Raw genomic sequence first — 27,630 nt, 5'->3', positions numbered from 1 at the left:
AGAAATTATAATTAAAATGTCTGAGTTGGAAGCTGAGCATCTATGTTGAGTTGTAACACAGGGTGAGGATATCAAAAATCTTTTGACTCCAACTTTTCACTGTTTTCTTTTATGAGCTCATTGCCACTGGGTTTTTCCATGAATTTGAAACATGTGTGTGTAGTACTTTGGAAAGAAGATTATTTGCTTAAACTTTACAAACTGAGCTAAAAATAGAAAAACACTGTTTCTATTTTTGGAATGCCTTACCAGCTAAAAAGTGAACACAGTTACTGCATATATTAAGCAAAATATTGAGATGGGAACAGATATTTAAATAGCAAAATATATTAATTTAGCTAGTTGTGAAATGTCACAATGACACAAATTGATTGTTCTTTCTACTGAAGAGAGAACTTTGTGTCATAAAGTAAGTTTCTGTTTTAATAAGACTGCTGAGTATGGAGAGAAAAAATGGCATCTTGAGAAAGTTCACTGATGTGAGCTTTATTCTTGGGGGGATTTGTTACTGTCTGGTTCACCATACAGCTCTAGGGTTACAAGTTCGGTGGCTCCCTTTTTACACTCCAAGACCTAGAATTTCTAGCTGGGCTTCAGCCAGTTTCTTTTTCTTTTTTTTTTTTTTTGACCTTCTGGCATAGCATGCAGTCCTGACCGGGGATCGAACCCAAGCCTCTGGCAGTGAAAGCACGGAGTCCTAACCACTGGAAAGAAAAAGAAAGTGTTAGTTGTTCAGTTGTGCATGACTCTTTGTAACCCCATGGACTGTAGCCCACCAGGCTCCTCTGTCCAAAGGATTTCCCAGGCAAGAATACTGGAGTGGGTTGCCAATTCCCCCTCCAGGGGATTTCCCAACCCAGGGATCAAACCCTGTTCTCCTGCATTTCAGGCACATTATTTACAGTTTAAGCCACCAGGAAAGCCCTAACCACTGGACCACCAGGGAATTCTCAGTCCGCTTTTAATTTTGCAATGTAGTGAACGTGGCTGGAGCTTAAGAAATTTAAAAATGTTCTTTTAAATTTGTTTGTTGTTATTCTAGCTAACAAGAAACTACAACTTGATGCACAAAATCAAAACATAATGTTAGAGACCTTAATTTAAACACTGACACAGCTCTATCAAAGTAGAGTGTTCTTCAGCCTTTCCCCTGAATTTATTGTCTAAACCTGAATGTCTTCACAAGATTTATTCTTCCACTCTGTACTTTCTTTCATTCATTCACCAGTTTAATGAGCATCCTTTGCTCTGAGGCTGGCTTCAGATACTCAGTCTTGCCACCAAAGACTCTATGTTGGATCATTTAAAATGTGAGCACATGTTTGTGCTTGGGAGAAAGCAAGAGCTCTCGGAGAAATGCTGGATGAGCAGCGTGAGTGAGCAGGATCCATTTCTTAGGAAGGAATATCTGAACTTTCTGAAAGTATGACAGGCTAGTAATGCTTGTGCACACCAAGTCTCTGCCCAGAATGACGGGAATTTACCAGCACAACTTGGACGCTTCACGGTATGCCTTACAGAGTGAAAGTAACAAATGCGGCACAGTCATACTGCTAGACATAGCAACCCATAAAAAGGGAGAGGGAAATATTGAGAGATGTTGGGGGGCCCACCTGTCCCAGAATTAGTTTTGGCTAACACACAATCTCTTCTTTACTCTCAACTGTTTGTCTATAAACTCAGCCATGAACTTGAGATCTCCAGCCCATCACTTCTGTTCTATTTCTGTATTTATAACAGTCACGCTGTATTAGCCTTCTCTGGAGAAACAGAACCAACAGGATATATTAGAGAGATATATAAGGGGAGAATCGTTATAGCAACTGGCTTACGTGGTTAGGGAGCCTGAGAAGCCCCATGATCTGCTGTCTGAAAGCTGGAGAACCAGGAAAACCAGTGGTGTATTTCAGTACAAGTCTGAAGGCCTGAGAGTTGGGAGGGCTGATGGTGTAAGTACATCCTGGTCTGAGTCTAAAGGCCTGAGGACCAGAAGCACTGAGGTCTGAGGGCAGGAGGAGATGGAGGTCTCAGCTCAAGGAGAGAGAGAGAGAGTGAGAGAGAGCGCGCATTCCTCCTTCCTCTCCCTTTCTGTTCTATTCAGAGCCTCAATGGAGGGGATAATGTCCACTGAACGTTGGTGAGGGTGACCTTCTTTACTCGAATGCTAATCTCTTCCAGAGATACCCTCACAGATACACCCAGAAATAATGTCAACCCGGCTGTCTGGGCAGCTCTTAATAACACATGAAAATTAACCATCACACATACTCATCATTGGCTTCGCTGGTGGCTCAGATGGTAAAGAATCTGCCTGCAATGCAGGCGATCCAGGTTTGATCCCTGGGTTGGGAAGATCCCCTGGAGAAGCGAATGGCAACCCACTCCAGTGTTCTTGCCTGTAGAATCCCATGGACAGAGGAGCTTGGCAGGCTATAGTCTATGGGGTCGAAAAGAATCGGCTACGACTGAGAGACTAACGCTTACTTATACCCTTCATTAAGCTACAACAGTCATGGCTGCTGCTGCCGAAGTTTCTTCGTCCCCCTCTTCACCTCTCCCTCCTGCTCCACCCCCCTCCCCAACCCCACAACATCAGCTGACATTTCCTGAGCACCTACTATGTGCAAGGATTCAGGCTGTGTGCTTTATATGCATCTCATTTAATCCTGAAACTAGTCCTTTGAAGTGTAGGTTCCATTATTATACAAGCTCAGGAAATTAATTTACCTAAACCATTAAACATTATCTAAGTCATTAAACCACCATCACATAGAGGGATTTAAAAAATTGAGCTGTAATTCACAGGCCATGGAATCTGGGGCTTTAGGATACTCACAAAATTGTGTAACCATCACCACTGTCTAATTCCAAAGTATTTTCATCACCTCAAAAAAAAAAAAAATCCATACTCATTAGCAATCACTCCTCATTTTCCCCTCAATCCCTGTAAACCACAAATCCAATTTCTATCTTTCTGGATTTGTCTATTTGGATATTTCTTTTAAATGGAGCCATACAATATATGTCTCAGCATGTCTGCTCAGTCAGTCAAGAATCCTCCTGCAATGCAGGAGACCTGGGTAGGGAAGATCCCCTGGAGAAAGGAATGGCAATCCACTCCAGTGTTCTTGCCTGAGAAATCCCATGAACAGAGGAGCCCGGCAGGCCCATCTCTGGGATTGCAAAGAGCTGGACACTACTGTGAGACTAAAGCACCACCACCACCATATACAATATCTAGTTCTTTACGTCTAGTTTCTTTCATGTAGCATAATGTTTTCAAGGTCCATTTATGTTGTAGCATTGGTACTTTATCACTTTTTATGACCAAATAATATTCTGTTGTGTGGGCACACTATCCGTTTGTCAGTTGATGGACATTTGGGCTGTTTCCACTTTTTAGCCGTTACAATAACGCTACTGTGAAAACATTCATATATGATTTTTTTTCACGGACATATGTTTTCAATTCATACAGAGGCACTTTTTTCATGACATTTCTGGATTTGCTAGTATCCTTTGAAAATACTTTTTCTGGAAACAAACTTTTATGCCAGAGAGGCATGACTGCACACCTCCAAACTGCCATTTGCTAAAATGGTCTTTCTGCGGCGTGAGCTTTGACTTCTATCCTATCTGTCCTGGTATGGCTTGATTCCCAGAGATGAACATCAACCCTTCATGCCAGTGGAAAACCCACTCCTTCATCATCATCCATAGAAGACCTGAGGTCTTCTGTCAGGACGCTGGTTCTTCCTTTGTGGCCAGAAGTTATTTTTCGTTCCTTTGGAGCTCCACGGAGCTTCCCTTGGCGTTCGCTCTCTCCTGCTATCTCCTATGGCTGTCCAGGGCATGCTTCGGCTTTGATCATTTTTGCTATTCCTTGTTAGGACACGTGTTGCTTTACTCCACAGCTGCTAAGGAATATTCACAAAGTGAATAAATTCTTGATCAGTTGCAGTGATGTTGTGATTTATAGTAAGCAATTTGCTTTTGGTCTTTGTCCACCTTTCTAGACACAGGACCACTAATACTCTTGGAATTTCCTGTTTAGAGAGTGATAAAGGTGTCTTTTGTTATGTTAATGAGGTGACTTTTGGAAAGTCCCTAGGTCCCCTTGGGATGGAGGCTGGTTGCTAGGGTAACCAATTTGTGATTAGGAGGTCCCCACCCCCTGAACTCTGCGGAAGGGAGAGGAGGGGGAGAATGATTACAACGGCCAAAGGCCAATGAAGAGATCAGTCAGGCCTCTGTATGAAGCCCCCGTAAAACCCCAGAAGGATGGGATTAGAAGAACTTCCAAGTTGATTAACAGGTAACAGATTGGATCAGAGCAGTGTGCCTAGGAAGAGCAGGGAAGGTTCACCCCGTTTCCCCACAACTTGCCCCATGTCTCTCTTTCCTTTGGCTGTTCGTGAGTCACATCCTTTTATATAAACTGATGCTCTAGTAAGTCAGATGTTTCCCTGAATTCTGTGAACCACTCAGTAAATTAATTGAACCCAAGGAAGGGGTTGCAGGAGCCTCCAATCTATAACCAGTTGATCAGAAGCACAGGTGACAACCTGGACTTGGAATTGGTGTGTGAAGTCAGGCTGGGAGTAGATAATGTCAGAATTGAGTGGAATTGTAGGACACTCAGCTGGTGTCCCAGAATAGCATGGTGTTGTGGGAGAAACAATCAAACCAAACACATTGTAACTGCTGTCAGCATCCTAGTTACCAAGAGCCAAGTGGTTCTCATTCTCTTGAAACCAAGTTGAGTGTCCTCCCAGAGTTGGTGTGACAATGACTCTATTTTTAACCGGGTCTTGTGGTGGGGAAGAGCAGGTTGCAGAGTGAGGTCATGCTTCTGCAAGTTTCCGACTTCTGTGCCCTCCACATTTCAGCTGTGGGAGAGGAGCTGGTCAGCATCTCCTCCTGGACTCTCAGGAGGGTTTGCTGTCCTTGCCCCTTGCTCCTTTTCAAAGGAGGAACATGGCAGAAGGGCAGCAGGGTCAGGCTTATTTGGGAAACTATGATCAAGTTTAGTCCCTGAGCAATTCTTCCAGTTTCTGAGTTTTCTCTTTCTAGCCCTCCTTTAATGTCTCAGGAAAACTGAGATGGTGAGACATTCAAGTGAAAGTGTTCGTCACTCAGTCGTGTCTGACTCGTTGTGACCCCATGGACTGTGGCCTGCCAGGCTCCTCTGTCCATGGAATTCTCCAGGCAAGAATACTGGAATGAATAGCCATTCCCTTTTCCAGGGGATCTTCCCAACCCAGGGATCAAACCCAGGTCTCCCTAATTGCTGGCAGATTCTCTAATGAGCCATCAGGGAAGCCATAAGCTTCCTTTTAAACGTACCTGGACCTGGGTTTTCTGTAGATCCTACTTGTTTAGATCTCTTCAGTCTTATTTGGATAGCCTATTGCTCTCCACAGAGCACAGAAATCATTTTTAAAAATAAAGGATCCAGGATTGAGAATTATGGAAGTGGTTCTCAATCCTGGCTAATAAACAGAATCTCTCTCACACACACACACCACACTCTTCCAAGTTTTAAGTAAATCCAGAGGTCAACACCAATAACACCTCTCCTGCTGAATTCATTCGGGTTACACATTTTGCTTGGCTGGGTGGAGAACTTTAATAATTGAGTACCTATTCTCCACATTGCCACAGCTCATTTGTTCCTTATTGTCTCACACTTGGCCCTCTTCACACATTAATATGACCTGCCTGCCCCTTAAGTCTTTGAGAATTCAGCGCTGCCACAGACAGCCAAATCATCTGCCCTCCTTCCTCACCGAGCCGCCTTGGCAGCACAGGTAACTCTAGGGAACCATCAGCGTCTTTGAGCAATGATTATTCTGTCTGTAAGTGTCTGTAAGTATTCTGAATTCTGGCTGAGAGGGCATCACTGGGGAGCTATTAAAAATTATCCATGCCCCCTCTATGTTCACTCCTTCCCTGGGGGAATATACAATTTCTTAGAGGAGGATACATTTTTTCATATGGGAGGAAACGTAGTATTTTAAGGAAACTCATTTTGAATGTGAGATTTGTTAGATTGTCTGATGTTAACAGTTTCCCCTTAATGAACTTCCAGATTATAACAGAGTTTCTGTTGGCAAGGTACATGTTGGCAGGGAATTAAGAACTTAGCTGGTAAAGAACCCATCTGCCAGTGCAGGAGATGCAAGAGATATGGGTTTGATCCCTGGGTTGGGAAGATCCTCTGAAGAAGGAAATGGCAACCCACTCTAGTATTCTTGCCTGGGAAGTTCCACGGACCGAGGAGCCTGGTGGGCTACAGTCCATGGGGTCACAAAGAGTTGGGCATGGCTGAGTGTGCACACACACATGTAATATTTAGCCTTACAGCCCCACATGTTACTATCAAGTCCATCCATCAGAAAGGTTCTTAGATTCCCCTGAAATGAGTGATTCTGCCCAGTCCTAGATCAAGCAGAACACCTGGAGCAGATGGAGACCTCTCTTGAGTCTAAAATCACGTAAGGTTTCACTTCAGTTCAGTTCAGTCACTCAGTCGTGTCCGACTCTTTGCAACCCCATGAACCGCAGCACTCCAGGCCTCCCTGTCCATCACCAACTCCCGGAGTCCACCCAAACCCATGTCCATCGAGTCGGCAATGCCATCCAACCATCTCATCTCATCTCGTCCCCTTCTCCTGCCCTCAATCTTTCCCAACATCAGGGTCTTTTCAAATGAGTCAGCTCTTCGCATCAGGTGGCCAATGTTAGGTTTAAGTAAGTAAAGTTGCTCAGTCGTGTCCAACTCTTTGTGACCCCATGGACTGTAGCCTACCAGGCTCCTCTGTTCATGGGATTTTCCAGGCAAGAGTACTGGAATGGGTTGCCATTGCCTTCTCCAGGGGATCTTCCCAACCCAGGGATCGAACCCAGGTCTCCAGCATTGCAGACAGACACTTTACCATCTAAGCCACCAGGAAAGGCCGAAGGCAAACGCAAACCGGGAACTGCGGGAGACTCCACCCTGTTGTATGTACTTGGATCCAGGTTTAAACAGTGACACCTGGATGTCCCTATTTCACCTGCCCACACTCTTTCCTTTCTAGCGTATTCAGGATTTAGTCTTTTTTTTTTTTTTTTTTGTAAGAAGTGCAGTTTTCTAAATTTAAGGTAATTTCTCTATTTTTGCCTCCCCGCCTCCTGCCAAAGAAGCAGAAAGTTTATCTCAGTCAGTTGGGAGGTAATTCGGGTTTCCTCAGTACATTTCAGGTTCCCCTCTGAGTTGCTTCTCAGTCCTAGGCGTTTTCCTAGAGCTCAGGTTGGGGATTGGAGTGATGCTGTAGGCTGACATTTGTCATCCACCCAGCTTGTCCTGCTGGTCCTCAGCTGCTCATCCACTCCCACTAAAATGATGTTGCTTCCCCTTAGCTCACTAGGTCTCTCTCTGCTGAGCTAGTTCACACCATCACATGGATGAGGGACAGTTTAGCTGGTCTCTCAACTGTTTGACAGTTACATTATTTTAAGGCCAGTGTGTCTCACATTCTAGTGCATTTCAAACTCTATGTGCATCCTAGCCTCTTGGAGTCATGGTAAAATGAAGCTTGTGACTCTGTAGGATGGGATTAGGGCAGGGTCCAAGTATCTGCATTTCTGACAAATTGCCAGGTGATGCTGAAGCAGCTGATCCATGGACCACACTTTCAGTAGCAAGGCAGTAGGGACCATAAAGGCTCTCACTGAAATGGAGCTCTCAGGCTCTCTTCTGCTTGCTTGGAGGAAGTAATGTGATCAAATGGAAAGATTTAGTTAGATGGTTGCAAATGCACTCTCGCTTTCCACCTCTAGGGAACATTACTGCTGAAATGAATGAAAGAATAGCACTTCCCTAAGATGTTCCAAAGGCTTCCCTGGTGGCTCAGTGGTAAAGAATCCACCTGCCAACACAGGAATGTATTCCTGTATTCCAATACAGGATTTCTTGCCAGAGGCAGGAAACTCTGATTCCATTCCTGGGTTGGGAAGATCCCCTGGAGAAGGAAATGGCAACCCACTTAAATATGCTTGCCTGGGAAATCCCATGGACAGAGGAGCCTGGTGGGCTACAGTCCATGGGGTCACAAAAGAGTCGTACATGACTTAGTGACTAAGCAACAAAGATGCTCCGAAGGCTCTTTTCAAGTACCCAGGTAGGCTTTGTTAGAATGATGTCACTCTTGACATTCACCATGCCTTTATCATTTATCTTGTTCCCATGCATCCCACCTGGGAGAAGAAAAAGAAGACACCCCTTCCTCTCGTGTGGTCTTCTTGGCATTTATGCCCTCATATGCTTGCCTTGAGTGTAGATTAGACTGAATGCTGCAGAAGTTTTGGGATGTCACTTCTGTGGTTTACAGAACCACTGACTTCCTTCTTGGACACCTGCTCTTTCTTGAATCCTGGGGGATGCAAGTTGTCATTCTGTGAGCAATTTTATGGGGAGAACCACATGCTGCAGCAAGAAACTGAGACCCTGAGCCCAAGAGCCTGCAAGGAACTGAATCTTGGGAACAACTGTGTGTGAGCAAGTGGATGCTTCAGTTCCGGCTCAGTCTTGAGATGCCTGCAGACCCAGCTAACAGACCTGGAGCCAGAGGTGCCCAGCTAAGATGCTGCTGGATTTTTGACCCACAGAACCTGCTATTCTCAGTTTCTAAGTTTTGGGGTAATTTGTCATGTAGCGATAGATATTGAATATACCCATCTAACTCAAGATGACAGGCATTTTGGAAACGCCATAAAAATGTCCCATGAAGATTGTTGTTTAGTCTCTACTTATGTGCAACTCTTTTTCCACCCCAGGGACTGTAGCCCGCCAGGCTCCTCCATCCAGGCAAGAATATTGGAGTGGGTTGCCATTTCTTTCTCCATCTTCCTGACCCCGGGATCGAACCCCAGTCTCCTGCATTGGCAGGCAGATTCTTTACAACTGAGCCACCTGGGGAAGCCCCCCATGAAGATAGGACACAATTAATATAACAAAAGGAAAGAATCAAAATTCTGGTTCTAGGGTGGCTACTTGGTCTGAGGCAAGTGAGTGGCTCCATATGACACATATATTGACATTTACACATTGACTATTCATGTGACCTTTAGCCTTTTTTCTTTTTTTTAACGTGCAACTCTTGGGTGTCAGAGTTTGAAACTCAGCTTAACCTTTGTAGCAATAAAGTGACTACACGGCTTATCATCTTGCCTTGGAGAGAAGAAAACTGGTGAAACCAACATTTCTCACGTTGCTGAAATCTCCAGGCTGGCAGGAACTGAAGGTTCTTTCTCCACCGCCCCTTTTCTAGTCTCAACAGCTGAGTTTTCTGACTACAAGAAAACCACCTTTGATTATATAAAGGTATTAGGAGTTAGGGAAACACTAGGCCTTTTGTTACCAGCAATCTGGAGCTTTTAGGAAGCAAAGCCTTGGGGGTGGGGGTAACCCCTGGGAGTTGGGCGGGTTTTGTGTCGGCTCCGGCTCTGGGGCTTTCATCAAACGTCTGGTAGAGGAATTCCTAGTTTTTTCAAAGTTGGGCCAAACGGACCCCGAAGGCCTAGGAAGCCGCGTCCCTAAGCCCTCAGGGTTTACAACTCCTCCCCCGAGAGCCGCGCAGCCGGGGGCGTCCCGGAGGAGGACGACCCCCGCGGGTCCCAACTTCCCGCCGCGAGCCGAGCGTGGGGGTGGGCGGGCTGGGGGCGGGGCCGGCCGCGCTCCCTCCCCCGCTCCCCTCCCCCGCTCTCCCCACCCACTTCCCTTTCCTCGGCCGGGCTGCCCCGCGGGCGCGACCTCTCCGGGCGGTGACGGCGGGGAGGAGCCCGCCGCCGCCGCCGCCGCCGCCGCCGCCGCGGGGGGAGCCATGCCCCGGCCCCGCCGCGCCCCGAGCCCGCTCCTGGCTGCCCGCCGCCGCTCGGGCCGGCGGAGGGAGTGAGCGGGAGCCGCGGGCGACGAGCCGCCGCCCGGCCCGCGATGTCACCATTGTTCAGCTGGGTGGCCAAGGTAGGCGGCGTCGGGCCGGCGCCCGTTACGGTAGCGGACCTCCCGGGAGCTGGCGTCCCGGCGGGCGCGGCTCGGGGAACCTTGGTAACCGTCGGGCTGCTGGGCGTCCGGGCGGCTGGGGCTCTGCGGCTGGGTGGGGGTGGGATCGGACCGCGGCGAGGGGCGCCCCTTGCTCAGGGACCGCGTCCGGAGAGCGGCCAGCGCGGTCCGGGGCGCTCACCAGGTGGTTCTCATTCATTAGACTTTCTTCCCCGAGGGGAGAAAGAGCCGGGGGCCTCACGCCCATTTCACGGGTAGGGAGAGTGAGGCTCGACACCGGGCGGGTGGGCCTCTGCGGCCCCCAGCGCGCCCCGGGTTCCCCGCGAGGCGTGTCCAGGCGGCGGGACCTCGCGTGTCAGCCTCCCGGATACAGACAGGTTTGTGCTCGGTTGTCGGGACCGTGCAAGGAGGATGCCCGGAGGCTGAACTCGGCGCGCTTAGAGGATGTCTGTCTTTTGTTTTTAACTCCCTGGTTTCCAAGGGCGGGTTTGGGGGGGGTCTGAGTTTTAAGTCTAAGTTCTTTTTATTTCTTTGAAGTTTTATTTTCAGAACATTGGCGCCTTCAGGATCACTAAGCGTTACAAGTCCAGGCCAATTCCGCTGTTGCAAAAACGAAGGGATTGGAATGGATTTCTAGAGTTCCCACCAGTTTGAGAAGGCAGGGATAGAATAATATCCTCCCCGGGTACCAGGTGTCGTGTGTTCTGAACGATGCAGCTCTTGAAGCCTCTGCAGGCCGGCGGGCTGATCCGGCACCTTTCTCGAGTGCAGCGGGCTCCTCTCTCTGCCAGCCCCTTCGCAGGGCTCGCTCTGGGTGTATGGCAGGTTAGTTGAGCAATTAAACTCCCTGAGAGAACCCGTTAGCCGTTCTGTGACCCTTTACAAATAATAGGTGGTGGTACCTCTAGTTATGATGCAGTGTTTTTAGAGTGTTAAAGTACATTTTTACAAATACCTTTATATGAGGCCGATAGGCTTTGCTTGTCATTTAAGTGATAATAAAATAGAGACGCAGAAACCAGGTAACAGTTATTAGACAGGCTCTATATCCTACTGTCTTCTCTTGCCCACCAGAATCTTCAGTTGCTGAAACACAGCTAGTAGGAAAAGTGAAGTGACTTTCAAACGTGTTTTGAGTCGTTGTGAATTAGTTTTGTACTGAAGACAAATTAACAATGCCCAGATTTTCTGACTTGAAGTGATAGCTTATTGGCTTTTCCAAATAGTGCTAAAGTTTAAAAATGTCATATAGTTTAAAAAGTAATTCAGGGTGTGTTGCCTGAGTATTCTGTTACTCATTCTAGGTTGAGGATTTGAATCTGCTTCTATATTGGGTTGGGCAATAAATTCGTTTTCTGGTGACATCTCATGGAAAAACCCGAACAAACTTTTTGGCCAACCCAATATTGTTACACTGTAAGGCCAAAAGGAGTAAGAAAAAAAAAAAGACTTGTTTTATTCCAAAATCAAAAGGTAAATCTAAAAAAACCTTACTGCTAATACTGTTTTATAGTTTTATGTACTTTCCTAAAACATACAATATAAGATGCTTTACACTATAGGAGTGTGGCGAACTTTTGTTTATATTGGCCTACAGAGGTGATGATGAAAAAACAGCAAACCAAAGCCTTATTTTAAAAAAAAATCAAGGATTTTGTAAGGATTGTCAGCTTTCCACGACTGGCAGTACTTTTGAAAAGTTCATGCAAAAAATGAACAGCATGTGACCAACTTGATCTAAGTTCTGAATCATGTTATTCCAAAATTGTTTAAACTACAGAACAGTAGCAAACAACTATGAAATGTTTTTGGAGCAAAGTTATCTATCGGTTGTCAGCATAATTTTAAGAAATGTTATTCTTTTGTATTTCATTTTTTCTAGGTCTTGTGCTATTGTAAATTGCATCCTATAACTGATTTTTGTAGACTGTATTATTCTATGAGCACTTTTAGAATATGAAGTTACTGTTTGAAAGTTCATTTCTTGTAAGCCATTGTAAGAGTGGCTTTCTATGGAACCTATTTGGTGTTCAGTTAAGAGGCAAGTCATTAACACACTTTGCATTATAGACTAGGAAATGTTTTAAAAGTAGAAACGAGGCACAGATATGGTACAGAATGTGTATACTCCCAAAGTGCGTTTATGTTAGACTTTAGAGTGGCCTTTCAAGAACACACAAATGCACACGAGCACACACCTCACACAAACGTTTGCACATCTATTAAAAATTCCTAATTTGACCTTTGTAATTTGCAGCCCAACACCTGTTAGTGAAGAAGGGGAATAGATGTCTGTTACTTGGGAGTAGATGTCTGTTACTTGATGCAGGTGGTGACCTGAACTTGAATTTAGTTTTTTTTGATGATGCATTAATAGTGTGTGAATACTGAACGTGTAGAGTGAGTCATTTTATCATGTAAGAATAAAGCCAAAATAGGGAAGAATTTTATTTCAAAGATATTATCTGTTAAAAGAAAAATTAACATGCCTTTTTAAAATTAGACATGTCCTGGAGCATTAAGGCATGTGTGCATTATATTGAAAGTGGGGCCAGGTTTATGGAGGTGTAATTTCTTTATTTTATTTTTTTGAGGTATGATTTCTTGATTAGTCTTTCATCAGGGATACTGGAATTTTTTTTATGTAGATTACACTGTTAAATAAAAACAAATTTCTCAAGCTTTGTGATTTTTATATTAAATCCACAGACATCCTGGCAGTTCTGAGTAATCTATTGAGTATTTCTGTGTGTCCACTTCCCTGTTGGTGAAGACTAACAGCAACAGAACTGCCAGATAATTTTCTGAACTTCTTGGATCTCTACTGCCTATAAAAATGATGGCTAAGATTACTGCTAGTATCTCAAATTAGTGGATTTAAAATGTACATGTCAATTTGTCAGATAAAATAGAAAATGGGAGCTAAGTATAGCCAAATTTTCTGTGTTTTCAAGTCCAAGTCGAGTTTCATGTAGCTCATGCCTTGTATTAAGCTATTCTCCAATGCTTCTGTATATATTCAGCGGATACTTGGTGGTTGCCATCTGTGTACCAGGCACTCACTATTCATGCCCTGGAGGAGTTAGTTCATTTTGCACTAAAAGTTTATCTTTTAAAAAGTGTACACACTGATGCTTTGTAATATTTAAAAATATATTAGGAAAGGAGTCCTTTTGTAAACTCAATCACTAATATATATTCTATGTAAAACCAGGTTTTTCATATTTGACCTTGCTTAGAACCTGGGTTTATAGCCATTATTCATTCAACAAGTTAACAAATGTATTCAACACAGATCTAGTTATTGAGCACCTACTGTGTGCCAGGTATTGATTGAGGACCTCAGATTGAGCAGTGAACAGGCACACCAGGTCCCCCTTTTCATGACTCAAATTCTAGACAGGAGAGACAGCAATGAAGGAAGCAAATAAATAAATGTAATAATTGCAGATGGTGGTGAGTGTTAGGAAGGAAAGTTAAGAAGGTGGTTTGGTGGGGGAGTGCCTGGGGCTGAGGTGGCAAGGAGGTGGCATTTCACCTGAGTGGTAATAGGTCCCTAAAGAAGAACCAGGAAGAGGGGCTAGCAGGGAACAAGGCCTGTAGGTGGGCCTGGTAGGGGAGCAGGAGGAAGGCAGGTGATGCATGAGAGGGCCAGCTGGGTCCTGAGTTGGGAAGGGCCGATGTGGGCCAGGCTGTAGAGGGTTCCAGGGTGCTGTGCGGGGTTTGCTTGTACGTGCTGTGGGTGTGAAAGCTAGGAGGGATATCTGCTTTGGGAAGCTGGGGGGACCACTTAGGAGGCAGGTGTGGTTCAGGAGGTGGTAGTAATGCCTTGGATATGTAATTATTCTCTATCTTCTGGAATGACTGTGACCCAGTGTCTGAGATTGGTGCAAATGGCTGAGTAGCAAATTGCTTCTTCTGTATTGAATACAAGCACAATTTGTTCTTTGCTCAGCTGCTGCTAACCACAGCTTGCAGGCACAGTTGGGTCCTGGCATTGGGCTTATTTACTTACCTTTGAGGTTTCCTGCAGGCTGGATCAGCCCACCTTGGTTGCCTCTGACCAGTTGGACTTGGTCTTCTGTTTACTGGCACACAGCGGCCTTCCTGTAAGATGTGAATCTGACTATAGCTAGTATGTAGGTGGCAGTGTTGCTGTCTTGCTTAAAGTCAGTCTGATGTTGGTTTGTTGCTGAGATTGTGTCCTAGGTTGAGATGGAAAATTTTAAAATATGTATTACCATATTTTTTTTGTCTGTAGATTTAAATTCCTTTTAATTAGTGCATGTTTGAGTTTAATGAAGAGGGAAGAACTTGTCATAGCCAAACCACTCCTTGAATTTGAAAAATTTGCTGCCTCTGCTAAGCAGAACTGGTGTAGCCCCCACCAAGGCTCCTGTGGGGGTGTTTGGGCAGTGGTGGCTGCAGCCTCTCTCTGTGGTTGGGGAGCTCTGGTTACTGAGAATGACAATAATTTGGGCACAGGTTGATTTTACAAAGGGAGAAGGGAGAAGAGCAGGGATAGAAACCCCATCTAATCCACAGCGAAACACTGCCTGGAGCAGATCTCATAATGAGAAAGAAAGTAAATTATAGTTTGTTCTCCTAGATAGATTCCCTAATCCAATCTTAGCCTTAAATGTGCCTCCACTCTGATCTTCCACTTCTGACCATCTGAGTCCTTCTCATGGTCACGCCTTCCCTGAAGCATCTCTGATGACTCATTCATTCATTCATTGGATGAGCATGCTGAACTGGGTAGAAAATAACTACAGGAGCTTCTCTGGCAGGGGAGGGTAGACATCAGCCAGCTGGGCTGTGCTGTGGGAGAGCAGGGAGGGGCTGCTGCCCCCTCCTGAAGATGGCCAAGGGGGAGGTAGCCAGGAAGCTCAGGGGTGCAAAGTGTTTGGGGTAGCGTGTTCAGAGGCCTGTAGGCACGTTGGAGGAGCCTCAGTGACAGGCTGTTGGCCAGGCTGGCAGGAAATCTGCTGTAGGGAGTAGCAGAGGGTGAGCTGAACAGATATGCAGGGGCCAGGATGTATATGGCATACAGACCCCTTCAGAGGAGTTGGCATTTTACCTGTGATGGTGGGAACCATTAGAGACCAAAACTGATCTGTCCCCAGACTTTTGTAGCTGTGTAGTCTAGTCTGTGTATCTTGCAGTTATTTAAATATTTTATCTTCTTAACCTGTACACTCTGTGAAAACAGAGGTGGTGTTGTCATGTATACCAGTGTGTACAAATCAGTTGGGCATCTTGTTGAAATATATTAAATAGTTCTGCATTAGCCGGTCTGGGATGGAACTGAAGATTCTGCATTTCCAACAAGCTCCTCACAGGTGATGATGCTGATACTGCCCGTCTGGGGACCACATTTTGAGTAGCAAGGTTCTCAATTTAAATATTTCCTTTTTTATACCTACTATTAGACATAGGAGTTGCTCGTATTTTTTGGAACAAATGCCATGACTTCAGAATAGTCACTTGTATATGGGAGGACAATAGTGGAGATAGTGTCCTATGAAATAAGACTTAAAAAAACTCAGCAACTTTGAAATTGGGTGTCTGGAGAACAAGAGTGGAAGGAAAATTTTGCATTGCATACTCTTTCACCTTTTAAAAATTTTAAACATTTTGCATATGAACTCTTACAGTTTATTTTTTTTTTTTCATTTTTGGCCGCACCCCACAGCTTGTGGAATCTTAGCTCCCTGACCAGGCATGGAACCCACCCCGTCATCAGTCAGAATGTGGCATCCTAACCTTTGGACCTCTGGGGAAATCCCTGTTCAGTTTATTAAATTTAAAAAATACTTTGATGACCTTTCCTCTTTTTCAGTATATTTAACTTCGCCCCAAATACCATTGGAAAATATAATAAACTAGGCATCAAATTGTTATTGAAAAGTAGATTCAAATCTCCTGCTTTCTTTTTTTGGATAGATTTAGTTTTTGAGCAATTTTAAGTCCATGGCAATATTGAGCAGAAGATACAGTTCCCACACATGCAGCAGCCTCGCCTGTTATCAGTATCCCTAATCAGTGTGGTACATTTGTCACAATTGATGAACTTGGATTGATATATCACTATCACCCAAAGTCCATAGTTTACACTGTGGTTCATTATTAGGGTTGTACATTCCGTGCGTTTGGATAAGTGTGTGATGGCATGTATCTGTAATATCACTGCCCTAAAAGTTCTCCGTGCAATGCTTTTCATCCCTTCTTCCTTCCAACCCCTGGCAACCGCCGATCTTTATAGTTTTGCCTTTTCCAAATGTCGTATAATTGGAATCATAAAGTATGCGTTCTTTTCAGATTGGCTTCCTTCGCTCAGTAATGTACATGTAAGTTTCTTCAGTGTCTTTCATGGCTCGATCATTCATTTCTTCTTAGTGCTGAATAATATCTCATTGTCTGGATGTACCAGTTTTTTCGTCTACAGAAGGACCTCTCAGTTGCTTCCAAGTTTTGGCAGTTACGAATAAGCTGCTATAAACATCTTTGTGTCAGTTTTTGTATGGACATACGCTTTCAGCTTTTTTGGGGAAAACATCAGGGAGAAGGAGTGTGGGATCATATGGTGAGAGTAAGTTTAGTTTTCTGAGAAGCTGCCAAACTGTTCTCCAGAGTGGCCATCCCATTTTGCATTCCCACTAGCAGTGAGTGAGAGTTCCTTTTACTCCACATCCTCGTCAGTATTTAGTGTTGTCAGTGTTCCAGATTGCAGCCTTTCGAATAGATGTGTAATAGTATCTCTTTGTTGCTTTCATTTGCATTTCCCTGTTGATAAATGATGTGGAACCCTTCCTTTCTTTTGATAACTTTTAAGGAGTAGAAATAATAGTCTTTTTGAATTTTATTTCACAATAATACATTGGTATTCAGGAACATTTATGAAAGTTATAGAAAAGCAAACAGAAATTTTATTTGGTTCTATTTGTGTCTCTAGACTTAAGTACCTTTCTGTTATTTATTTCTGTTACCTCTGTATTTGCTTTTGAAAGATTGATGAATTAGCAGTCTACTCTGCTTTGTTAGATTTATAAGAAAAATGTGATGAAAAAAATTTCCTTCGTTATCATGCGCTTTGGTACTTCTGCAGAGTATTTTTTGTCTATCACATGTTGCGATGGAATTAGACTCACAGGCCTTGTTCACTCTGGGCTGGGCTGAGCCTTTTTCACCTGTAAAATTAATAATGTGTTTCGTATTTGTCTGTATTTATCTCTTTTCTATGGGTCCTATTTTAAAATGGAATGTCCAAGTTTGCATAAGAAATTATGAAGACTGTCTGCAAATGTAAACTAGTTAAAATGTGGTTGAGTTTGTAGTTTAAGTTCATGGGTTTTGTGAACGCGTGGTGGTAGGTGCCGTGGATCCAGAGGAGGGTAGGACACAGGCTTAGCCTTTGAGCAGCTTGCAGTTTATCAGTGAGAGGATGCCTGTGAAGATGGTTGAATTTAGTGTGATAATGCAGATACGCACAGGGAGTCAGCGGACTTTAGAGGCGAGGATGTCTGAACTAAGTCTTTAAGGAAACATGATTGAGTTGTAGGTCATTGATGTGATGGATTATGAAAAAAGCCAGGATATACTCTTGGTAGTTTTCCAGCATATTTTAGCATTTTTCAGGGCTGCTGTCTTAACTCTGCTTTGCTTTTGAGACCAGTGATTTTTTTTTTTAACCTTAAGGAAGACCGGTCCCATTAAGTAAATTACCCAGATACCAGGAGATTCAGAATTAAGAGTGACTCTCTTCTTTCATCCCAGCATGCCCTAGCGCACGGACACACCTATTGATAATTGTGGTATGGTGGTCATTCTGGTTATACTGGAATGTAATTCCATTTTCTCTTTTCTCCATGAAGAAACTGAGACCCAGGGCTTCATTTGAACAAGGTGACTTTATTTGAACAAGATCACATATCTTGTTGTGGTAGAACTTAAAACTCAAGGTCCCAGATCCCTGGGATTTTTGTACACTTTGTTAATGTCCTGCTGATTTGTTTGTACTTTCTCTCTAAATTATTTTCCTAAAATCAAAAGTATGCATGTCTATCAGTAGATTGTCTTTGAGAATATTTTACTTAGCCCCCTGAGTGTACGCATGTGCGTTTCAGAGTAGATCAAGGGGCCTGCAAGGAAATAGGCAAAGAAAAGAGGCTTAAACTAAGTAGTCTGTTGAGGTGGATGGAGATTCTGTAACGTATGAAAGGGTGTCATTGTCATAGATGTTCAAGAGCCTGGGAGGCTTGACCAGTTGTCTGAACTTTGTACAGGAAGAAACCAGGTTCTGATTATTTGAAAAGAGCGGCAGTTGCCAAAGTCCAGTGAGGTGACGTATCTCCCAGTCCTGGGCTCCCGTTACCAAGAGGGCGTCCTGTGGTAGATGAGGCAGGTGTGTGTGCTATAGCTCTGCTCCTTCAGTAAGAGTGAGTTTTCTCAGAGAAGCATCACTTGCAGGGTAGACTTACAGCGTTAATGCAGCCATAGGAAGGAAGAGATGATCACACTTCTGAGCAGTTAATAAGTGCTGCTATTGTGTTGGGAAGTCGTCAGCTTCCAGGGAATCCTGGAAGTAGTGGGATTATTCCTTCCTCCCTCCTTGTCGGGAAAAGTGTATGAAGAAACCGAATTCAGAGAAGTTAGGCAGCTTGTCACAGCTATTGAGATTACTGGAAAGTGCTCTTTATGTTAAGAATTATTCCGGAGCTTCCTGCCGTAGTGGCATCTCCTCCAGCCAGCGACAGGACACCAGACAGGAAGCTGAAGGTGTGGCTCGGAGGCCCAGGTTCGCCGGTGTTGCTCTCTAACCTTGGCTCATTGCCATGGGAATGGTAACCTCTGCTCAGCTGCCAGCCGAGCAGTTCTGTTTGGGTGTCACATGAGACGAGGTGAGTGCGTGTAAACTGTCGAGCACTCTTTAGAGTGGGCTTGTCCAGGCAGTGGGGTGGATGGAGTCATATGTTTCCACTGAATTTGACTCACACAGCGAAGTTGTACTTCCCTGGGCCTTGACCTTTGGTCTCATAGGACATCGTGTTGAATGATCTCGATGGTTCTCAGTTTGAAATAGCTCTTGTTACTGCAAGTCAGGGCAGTTATCTTAGACTGTCTACCTCTGCTTAGGAAGAGAGGGCCTCTGGACTCACTGGCCTGGATGGATCTCCTCTCCATCTGTTCCCACTGGAGGTGCCACCTTGGACACATCAGTTCTCTTAAAGCACAAATGTGTTCATCTTCTAAATGGGGCTAAGAGCCATCTTCCAGGCTGTTGAGGATTTACCCACATAAGAGACTTAGAACAATGTCTGGCTCAGATCAGGCACTTAATGAGTGTGAGCCATCACCATCATCTTCTTCATTGCATTTAGAGATGGGGATGACCTTCACAGTTGCTTATTAGTTCCGTTCCCTTTTCTGAAAGATGAAAACATTGGGTCCTCCAGAGATGAGGTGGTTTCTCTGAAGTGACAGCTGAGATTAAAACAAGGTTTTCTGACTCAGACCATAGCTCTTTGCATCACTGGGTACTCACCTTGGTATCAGGGTTTTTTTCCCTGTTGTTTTATCACATTCCACATGAATTAAACATAAGTCCTGATTCACTTGTGCAGAACAGGATCATAATGCTTTTCAGGCTACAAGTCATTTAGCTCCAATAGGGGAATAACAGGACAGAGAGAATTAGACTGGCCTCCGCCACCAGCCACCTCTGTGACCTGACCCAGGGGGACAACTGTGCCTTGACTTCCGCTTCCCTAAAATAGAGGTAGGGAGCAGCTGTGCCATCCTTTCTGAAGTCCTTTTCTTGTCTCAAAATACTGTGAAGAATTCCTTCACTGCCAGTGCTGTTTCAAATTCAGAAAATAGTGTGCCCCCCAGAGATGTCGATTCTCCAATTTTGGAAAAACTTTAAAAATGGGAAGGAAGTTTATTTGTTTAGCAGAATTCATAATTGTAGGCAGTTAAGAATCAGCCAAATGGTATTTTGCGGAAGTCCTTTTCACAGGGTGGACCCAGAGGAAATCAGTCACTAGGTGAAAATAAATCCTAAGATCTTTGAGACAATATTTGCTTAGAGACATTTTACACAGGTCTATTATGATGGTCTCTATTGTGTCAGGGTTTTTGCTTTCTTACACATGTAAGTTTCCAGATTTGAAATATTAGAGCTTTGTATAATGTGACTTCAGAAGCACAAACGAAAAATCTGCTTATGAGTAATGAGCTCGTGGCCCTTTGTGTTTTGATTATTACTAAATGAATCGTGTAATGAGCATGAAGTTTGCTAGTGCTTTTGGTATGGTCAGAACCCTCTTTTAGTTCTAAAAATAGCCATAGTACTGTTCTGCATTTGGAAAGGATTGAAGGGAGTACATGAGAATGTCAAATTCTCTGGAGTCTCAGTGAAGGCGTATCACCCAGTTTTAGTGAAACTGAAAGAGCATTGTACCAGGGTGTGATTTGACCAGTTCTATAGTGCTTAGACTACTTGAGATGTAATCTCTGGGTTTCTTCCCCCAGAGCAAGAGGTCACTGTGCTAGACCACCAAAGCCTACGATTCTGTATTATTTTGCAGTTACCACACTATTCGGGGAGTCCTGTGGTATTTCCAGACATTCTTGGCCAAGAAATCCAGCACACACTGATGGTGTGTCTTCTCTGAACCTGGCACTTGGGACACAGATGCCAGGATGAGAAAGATGTAATTCCTGGCTCTCAGAGGGGAGGGCGGGCGGGTGGGTGCAGTGGTCTGTGCACGGAAGTCTCACAATCAAGTGGGCTGGTGGTGGGGCTCTCAACACCTGAGTAGCCTTCTGGTCCACGGAGGTCATAATTTTCGAAATGCGGTAAATCCTACTTGGCAGGCTCACTGTTGACTTTAATCAGCAGGCATAGTCAGAACCAGTTGTACACATCTTAAATATTGTTCCTCTCAAAAGGAGCCAGAGATGTGGTCTGGATGTAGGTGTTATGAAAGCCTGCAGTGTCCTGGAGCACCTCTCTCAGCTGGTTTTCAGGGCTCTGTAGATCTAAGAATGTTTTTGGCTTTAACCCTGATTGAATAAACAGAGGCTGTAGGGTACAGCTGGCTCCTGTCTGTAGGGGCAGGGTGAGCCTGCTCTCAGGCCCATGGGGCAGACCCCAGGCTGGGCGCCAGGGCCTTCACATCCACAGTCTTAGTGGTTAAACTGGAAAGTGCAGCCAGTGGGGCCTGTGAGTCTTTTAAGGGAAATCCCCAAGTTACTGGAAATGTGGGCACTGTGCTTTTTTTTTTTTTTTAATTTGGTGAGCTTAGAAGTTTATTCTAATGAAGACATTTCAAGCCAAAGTATTTATTTTATCTTTTTTTAAAAGCAAGTCATGGGGACTTGGTGTGGTCTAGGAAAAAAGCCCTGAAGGGAGAGGTCAGCTCTGTCTAGCCCAGCCTGTGACCGGATGCCTGTCATTCCAGGCCCCTGGGGCTTCGTTTCCTGAGAAAATGAGCAGATTTTGAAATGAGTGGTCTGAGAGTCCCATCCAGGGGGTGAGCTGGAGTGTTTGGATGGAAGCAGCAGCTCGAGCGAGCAAAGGCATGGAGGTGGACTTCGGAGAGAGCAGAAGAAGCCAGGGCTGTGTGTGAGTGGAGCTCTGACCCGCCCTGCCCGCCGAGGTTGGCCCGTTGGGGCGTTCATGCCCCGGTGTGGAGGCTCTGCGGGTCGGGGTGGGTGGTTAGGGTTATGGGAGACGTTGGCGAGAGGCTGCCGGTGGAGAGTGTGGAGGGCAGTGCTGGCAGAAGCCAGAGGCGGGGCTGGGGCGACGATGCGGGTCTTGCTGTGGTCTGAGTTAAGTATAGGCCTAGACCAGTGCTTGAGGTTCCTGGTGAGAGAGACTGTACCCTGATGGCTTACTGAAAACCGGAGAAGGAGAGGAGAGTAGAAGGCACTTTCCAGGTTTTCAAACCAGTTGCCCGGAAGGCAGTTGGGAAACAGGGATCTGAGAGAGACCTGTTTTAGGGCAAAGAGAATGAGCTTGATTTGGATGTTTAAAGGTCAGTGTGCTCACGTCTGGGCGATTCTCAGAGAGGTGATTAGAAATTTGAGTCAAACTTGTTTCACTAAAAAAAAAAAAAAGTTGAGTCAAGTTTAGGAAAGAGTTCAGAGTTAAGGTGTATGCTAAATTATCTTTGTTCTCCTTGGGGGAGTGGGTGAGGTTCCTGGAGAGAGAGTAGAGAGGAAAGCAGAACCCAATAGTTTTCTCTGAGATGCCCGAAATGGAGGTGTCTTTTACTGTTCTAGTCTTTAGACTGTACTAGTCTAAAGGAGGGGATCACATCAAAAAAATTTCTTCACCTTTTTCCTCCCCGTAGGGCTTGTTTTTCTCCTCTTTGTAAACCAAGATGAAATCCCACATATGAAAATGTCTTTTGGATTCAGAGACTGTAGTTCCTGCTTGGTAGGTGGAATGCTTGTCCTTTATCATGGAGTCAATCTATGGCAGGTCAGGCTGGGAAGCGTCTCAGCACATATTAGCTGTCCTCTTGGCACGAGAGAAACAAGGAAGCCTTGAACACATTCCCAGCAGCAGCTCCTGGCTGGCACATCTGCGCCTTTATCTCTTGTCAGCCTTGGTCTCAGTGTTGGTTCTCTAGGAATGTTCCTGACTGTAAAATGTCTGGGCTCGTGAAGCTGCAGTCAGTAGAGGAGCCTGGTGGGGTGCAGGCGGGAGGAGGAACTACTCTGTCCGATTCGAGCTGGGGGAAGTGCTGCTTTGGGGGTGCCTGGGGTAGGTGGTCCTGCTGCCTGTCTGCAAGGCGGCCCTAGGCTCTGAGCCCTGAAGCCGTGCTCCCATCCCTTCCAGGAGACTCAGCGTCCCAAGATGCCCCTACCCTTCTACACTTGAGCAGAACTCTCTCTCACTGTCTCACCGGGAAGCCCTTGTTTTTTCCCTTCGACCTACTTGCTAAGGTAGTGGCATATATTCTGTCTTTCTGCCTGAGCTGCAAGCTCATGGCTTGGTCCCCCAGTCTCTATTCATGGATTTGCAGGCACCTTCCCATTCTTATTGCCTCTGCTTTTAAGGTCTTCTGAAACTGAAACTTGCTGTGTGGCCTGATGAGTGGGAAGGATGGTGGGGCCGTGGCCCCTTTAATGTAAGGATAACATTTCTCCTATTGTCATAGGTTTTTTGTTCCTTTTTCCTTCTTCTGCTATCCAGGCTGTTCTGTTGGCTTATCCTGGGCATACAGTCAACTGAAATCTTTAAATCTTTTTCACATGAACTTTTGGCATGCTGTATCTACTCCGTGGGTACCTACCCAGTTGAGGGTTTTTTTCAACTTATGTAAATATTTTATACATATCACCACATTCCTGATATTGGGATTTAAAAAAAAATTATTTTCATTCAATTAGCCAATTTGTTTGTATAGTAAGATTTTGGAACTAGAAGTGATTTAAAGAGAACTGCAGTTTATTCCCTTCAGTGTAACATGTGAGCGGCTGGTCTTGAGGAAACTGCCGGTGGAGGGACGGTTGGTTTCTTGGACAAGATCCGATTTTCTTTCTCACAAACCAGAAGGGTCAGTGGGTTAGGAAGGAGGAGAAACGTTAGCTGAGGGCTGGGGCTGGTTAGGAAGTGACACTTGGAGAACTTCATTCTACGTGCAGCTTTGCACTGTTTCATTTTTGTCTTGTGTACATGTTTGGGATTGATTTCCTTCATCTCTAAAATGAGGAAGAAAGTATTTGCCACTTAACTCTGCTTAAAAAAAATTTTTTTTATTTGAGTATAGTTGATTTACAATGTTGAGTTAGTTTCAGGTGTACTACAAAGTGAATCAGTTGTGCCTATGCATATATTCACTCTCATTTAGATCCTTTCCCATGCAGGCCATCACAGAGTATTGAGTAGAGTTCCCCGTGCTATATACAGTAGGTCTTTGGTGGTTGTTCAGTTGCTAAATCTTGTCCGACTTGTTGCAATGCCGTGCGTGGACTATAGCACTCCAGGCTCCTCTGTCCTGCAGTAGCTCCCGGAGTTTGCTCAAATTCATGTTTGTTGAGCCGGTGATGGGGTGATGGTATCTAACCATCTCATCCTCTGCCACCTCTTTTTCCTTTTGTATTCAGACTTTCCCAGCTTCAGGATATTTTCCAGTGAGTCCGCTCTTTGCATCAGGTGGCCAGAGACTGTTGCTGGAGCTTCAGTGTCAGTCCTTCCAGTGAAATTCAGGGTTGATCTCCTTTAGGATCGACTGGTCCAGGGAACTCTCAGAAGTCTTCTTTAGCACCACAGTTCCAAAGCGTCAGTTCTTCAGTGCTCAGCCTTTCTTATGGCCCAACTCTCCCATTCATATATCACCACTGGAGAAACCGTTCCTCTGACTGACAGTAGGCCCTTGTTGTTTAGTTATCTGCTTTATGTACAGTGGGGTGTATTTGTCACTTCCAGTCTTTCAGTGTTATTAGCTCTTTATCTCTACCTTTGAGCTAGCCTGTGCTAGGATACAGTCTGAGTTTTTAAAACATTTGCTGAAGTTGTCTAACATAACTTCTGAGAAAAGTCAAGGACCAGCAAATAGTATTGTTATTGTTACACTTGGGAAACATAAAATACAAAATATGTTAGATGGGAAATATATAATAAGCTCAGTTCTAACTAATATCCTTTATTGGCCAAAGTTCTAATGTGCCTATTGATCAAGGTTAAAGAAAAGGGATGGCCCCTTGGTGAGTATAGTCAACTTCAAGAAAAGGACTGAGATGATATGCGAGAAAAGTCCTGTTTCCACCACTCATCTGAATGAAGTTCAAAATTCTTGAACACACGTGACAGGTTTTGTTTAAGAATGCCGTCAGTGCTATGAGAGCTAATGTGGTGCAGAATTTAAGAACTGTGAGTAATATGGCTTGTAATTAATGTTTATAAGCCATACCAGAACCCCTTCTGGCAGCTGAGTCTGGCAGTCATGCATTAGTAAGTTTAAATTTCTAACGTGCTCCGGGAAACTGCCGTGGATCTCACAGAGGCCGGTGACAGGGCTGTGACTGGGCCGCCAGGCATGTGTGTTGTGTGCACGTCACACGCTGCACACAGGCTTCCAGCCCACAGGACACGCAGAGCCCGAGGTCCAGCCCACATTTATGTGCACCAGAGCCTGCCGTCCGTAGGTTTTTGTCTCCGAGGTCGGGGGTGGACAGGGGTTTTTGGCTTTCAGTAAGTTGAACAAAGGCGCTATGCAGAGGATAGCCCCATGCTATAAATTATTTTGTGTTTACAGAAATTAATATTGATGTTGTCGAGGTGGTTCCATACTGTATCCACAAACATTATAATTTGAATTACATTGATTTTACTGCAAGTCCTGGGGAGTAGCACAGCTATCTGATTAAGAGGGCTAATAGAAACCCAAATTTGAACTGTCAGCATCGTTAAACAGGCCAGTTCTTCTATTACCAGAATTTTTATCTTAAATAATGGCCTATGCATATAAAAAGGCAGTCTTTTGAATATTGATTGTTTTTAGTTCCTATGGATATGAAAGTTTAGTTTTTAGATCGTATCTCATGACTTAAGTTTTGTTCTGTGGTGAAGCATTTGGGGGCGCTTTAGAAATGTATGCCAAAATTCTACATTGAAAATAACTATCACATATTTAAAATGAAGAGTTTTTTTTCCTCCAAAGAATTTTGCCCCTGGAAGGCTTTATCTAGTGAAGTTAGACAGTAACCTTTAAACTTTCTTAAAGTTTAAGAAAAATGTACTCTTTTAAAAGTTAACCTTTTTTTGAAGTTGCAAAAGCAGTGTATGTAAATATAGAACAATAACATGTTGATAAGCAAAAATAACAAACCACCTTATTTCTGCTACCCAGAGATAACCTTGGGCAGTTCCTACAGATCTTTTTTGGTGATAAGCACTGTTTAAAAATTGCATTTCTTCTGCTGAAAATAAGTAGAAGAAATAGCAGCTCTTCACATATACATACTTTAAAAAAAAAAAACCTGTCAGCATTCCGGCTCAGAATGGCAGAATGGACCGGGCGAGTGAGGAGGCAGCGTGTTCGCTGGGCTGCGGCACATGCTATCTGCACCATCCCCACTTTCCTTCAAAAATAAAGTCGCCTTGAGAAGATGCTGTATGACTGAATAATGAAGTCTGATTTCTTTTCAAGTGTCAGGGTTTTTTCTTTTTTTTGGTTTTTGCGGGTGGTTCTACCACCTGCCAGTCAACTCCCACACCCAATGAATTACTGACACTCCCCTTTGTACCTTCCCTAGCGTGCTTTATTTTACCTCATTTTTTTCTCTCCATTTGTATTGCCTCCGCCCTAGCTGGCGTTTCTTCCTGCTCAGGTGCTACATTTTCAATGGGCTCGTTTACTCAGTCTGATGTGAGGAGCAGAGCCAGGCCCTGGGGTGACCAGGCCCTGGTCTCTGGGACTGAGCCTCTCCGCGGGGGTGAGGGCAGGTAACTAAGGCATTTCCACTTCAGCATCCTTTTGCGGACCATCCTCTTTGTGTTACTTCGCCCGTCAAACCCATTCTGTCCACAGCAGCCCCCGATCTGTTGGAAACTGCTGGCCTGGCCTCACCTGTTCGTTCTCCAGGTGTGACCTGGGCGGGAGAGCTCCCTCCCTGACTCTCCCCACCGGCCTGATTCCTTGGAGGCTCCTGTCCTCTGGTCCTCCCGTCCCCTCCCAGGGAGCTGAGGTCCCTGCAACTGCCGTGGCCTCCAGCTCCTGGTTTCCTAAAAAGTACTGCATTTCTGGCCCCACTTAGACCACATTTCATCGACAGCCCCAGTGCCCAGCGCTTACCCAGAAGAGTCTGTGCTTCCGTAAAATGGAAATAATGGGGTTTTCCTCAGAGGGTTGGTGTGAAGATACAGTGAGAGAATCTGTGTGAAGCACAGTTGGCTTCCATAAGTACGATATTAAACCACCCGATCCAGCGAAGGTCTCAGAAGTTCAGCTTTTCCCTCGATGGTGTTTGTGATTGTATACAATGTTGGTGTCACTCTTTCTCTACCAGATGTTGGGTAAGATTTGAAAACAGTCATTTTGTTGTTTGTTTCTTTCATTTTAACCTGTACAGTTTTCTTGCCTGACTTTGGTGTATTTTCAAGTAAATATATTTAAATTGGGGGATTCCCAAGGGACTCAGTGGTAAAGAACTTGCCTGCCAGCACAGGAGACCCGAGAGACATGGGTTCGGTCTCTGGGCTGGGAAGATGCCCTAGAGGAGGCAATGGCCGCTCACTCCAGTGCTCCTGCCTGGAGAATCCCATGGACAGAGGAGCCTGGTGGACCACAGTCCCTCGGGTCCCAAATAGTCGGACGTGACTGAGTGACTGAACACGCACATATTTAAATGGAGGTTTATTAGGTTACATTATATATTTTATACTTAAGGTGAGAAACAGAACAAAGCTGTTCATTTGCCTCTTACTTTAAAGTCTGTGTGTTTAGTAAACGCTGATACGGGCCTGCAGGGCCCACAGAAATTAACCAAACAGCACCCTGTTCCCTGCCCAGAGTGTTAGGGCTGTGACCTGTATACCAGGGGGCCAGGCCCGTGGGAGTGGAGGTGAT

At 44.8% G+C, this 27,630-nt stretch overlaps 1 protein-coding gene across 6 annotated transcripts in view; it reads left to right on the top strand.

Annotated features, from left to right (window-relative positions):
• Positions 1-27,630, top strand: part of TBC1D1 (TBC1 domain family member 1) — a 226,065-nt gene that overhangs the window by 70,058 nt on the left and 128,377 nt on the right. The window contains exon 1 of one of the 6 annotated variants that reach the window (XM_043438115.1): positions 9,776-10,006. The exons of 3 other annotated variants lie outside the window; for them this stretch is intronic. In XM_043438115.1, the coding sequence (XP_043294050.1) occupies positions 9,977-10,006 (30 nt within the window). In that variant the 5' untranslated portion in view covers positions 9,776-9,976. Of the gene's footprint in view, positions 1-9,775; positions 10,007-10,741; positions 10,871-21,615; positions 21,673-27,630 lie in introns of those variants that run through there. 2 more of the 6 variants (XM_043438113.1, XM_043438114.1) reach the window with 2 other exon arrangements.

Source organism: Cervus canadensis, chromosome 19 (assembly GCF_019320065.1).
Source record: "Cervus canadensis isolate Bull #8, Minnesota chromosome 19, ASM1932006v1, whole genome shotgun sequence".
Lineage (NCBI taxonomy): Eukaryota > Metazoa > Chordata > Mammalia > Artiodactyla > Cervidae > Cervus > Cervus canadensis.
This window is presented reverse-complemented; position numbering and strand designations above follow the sequence as displayed.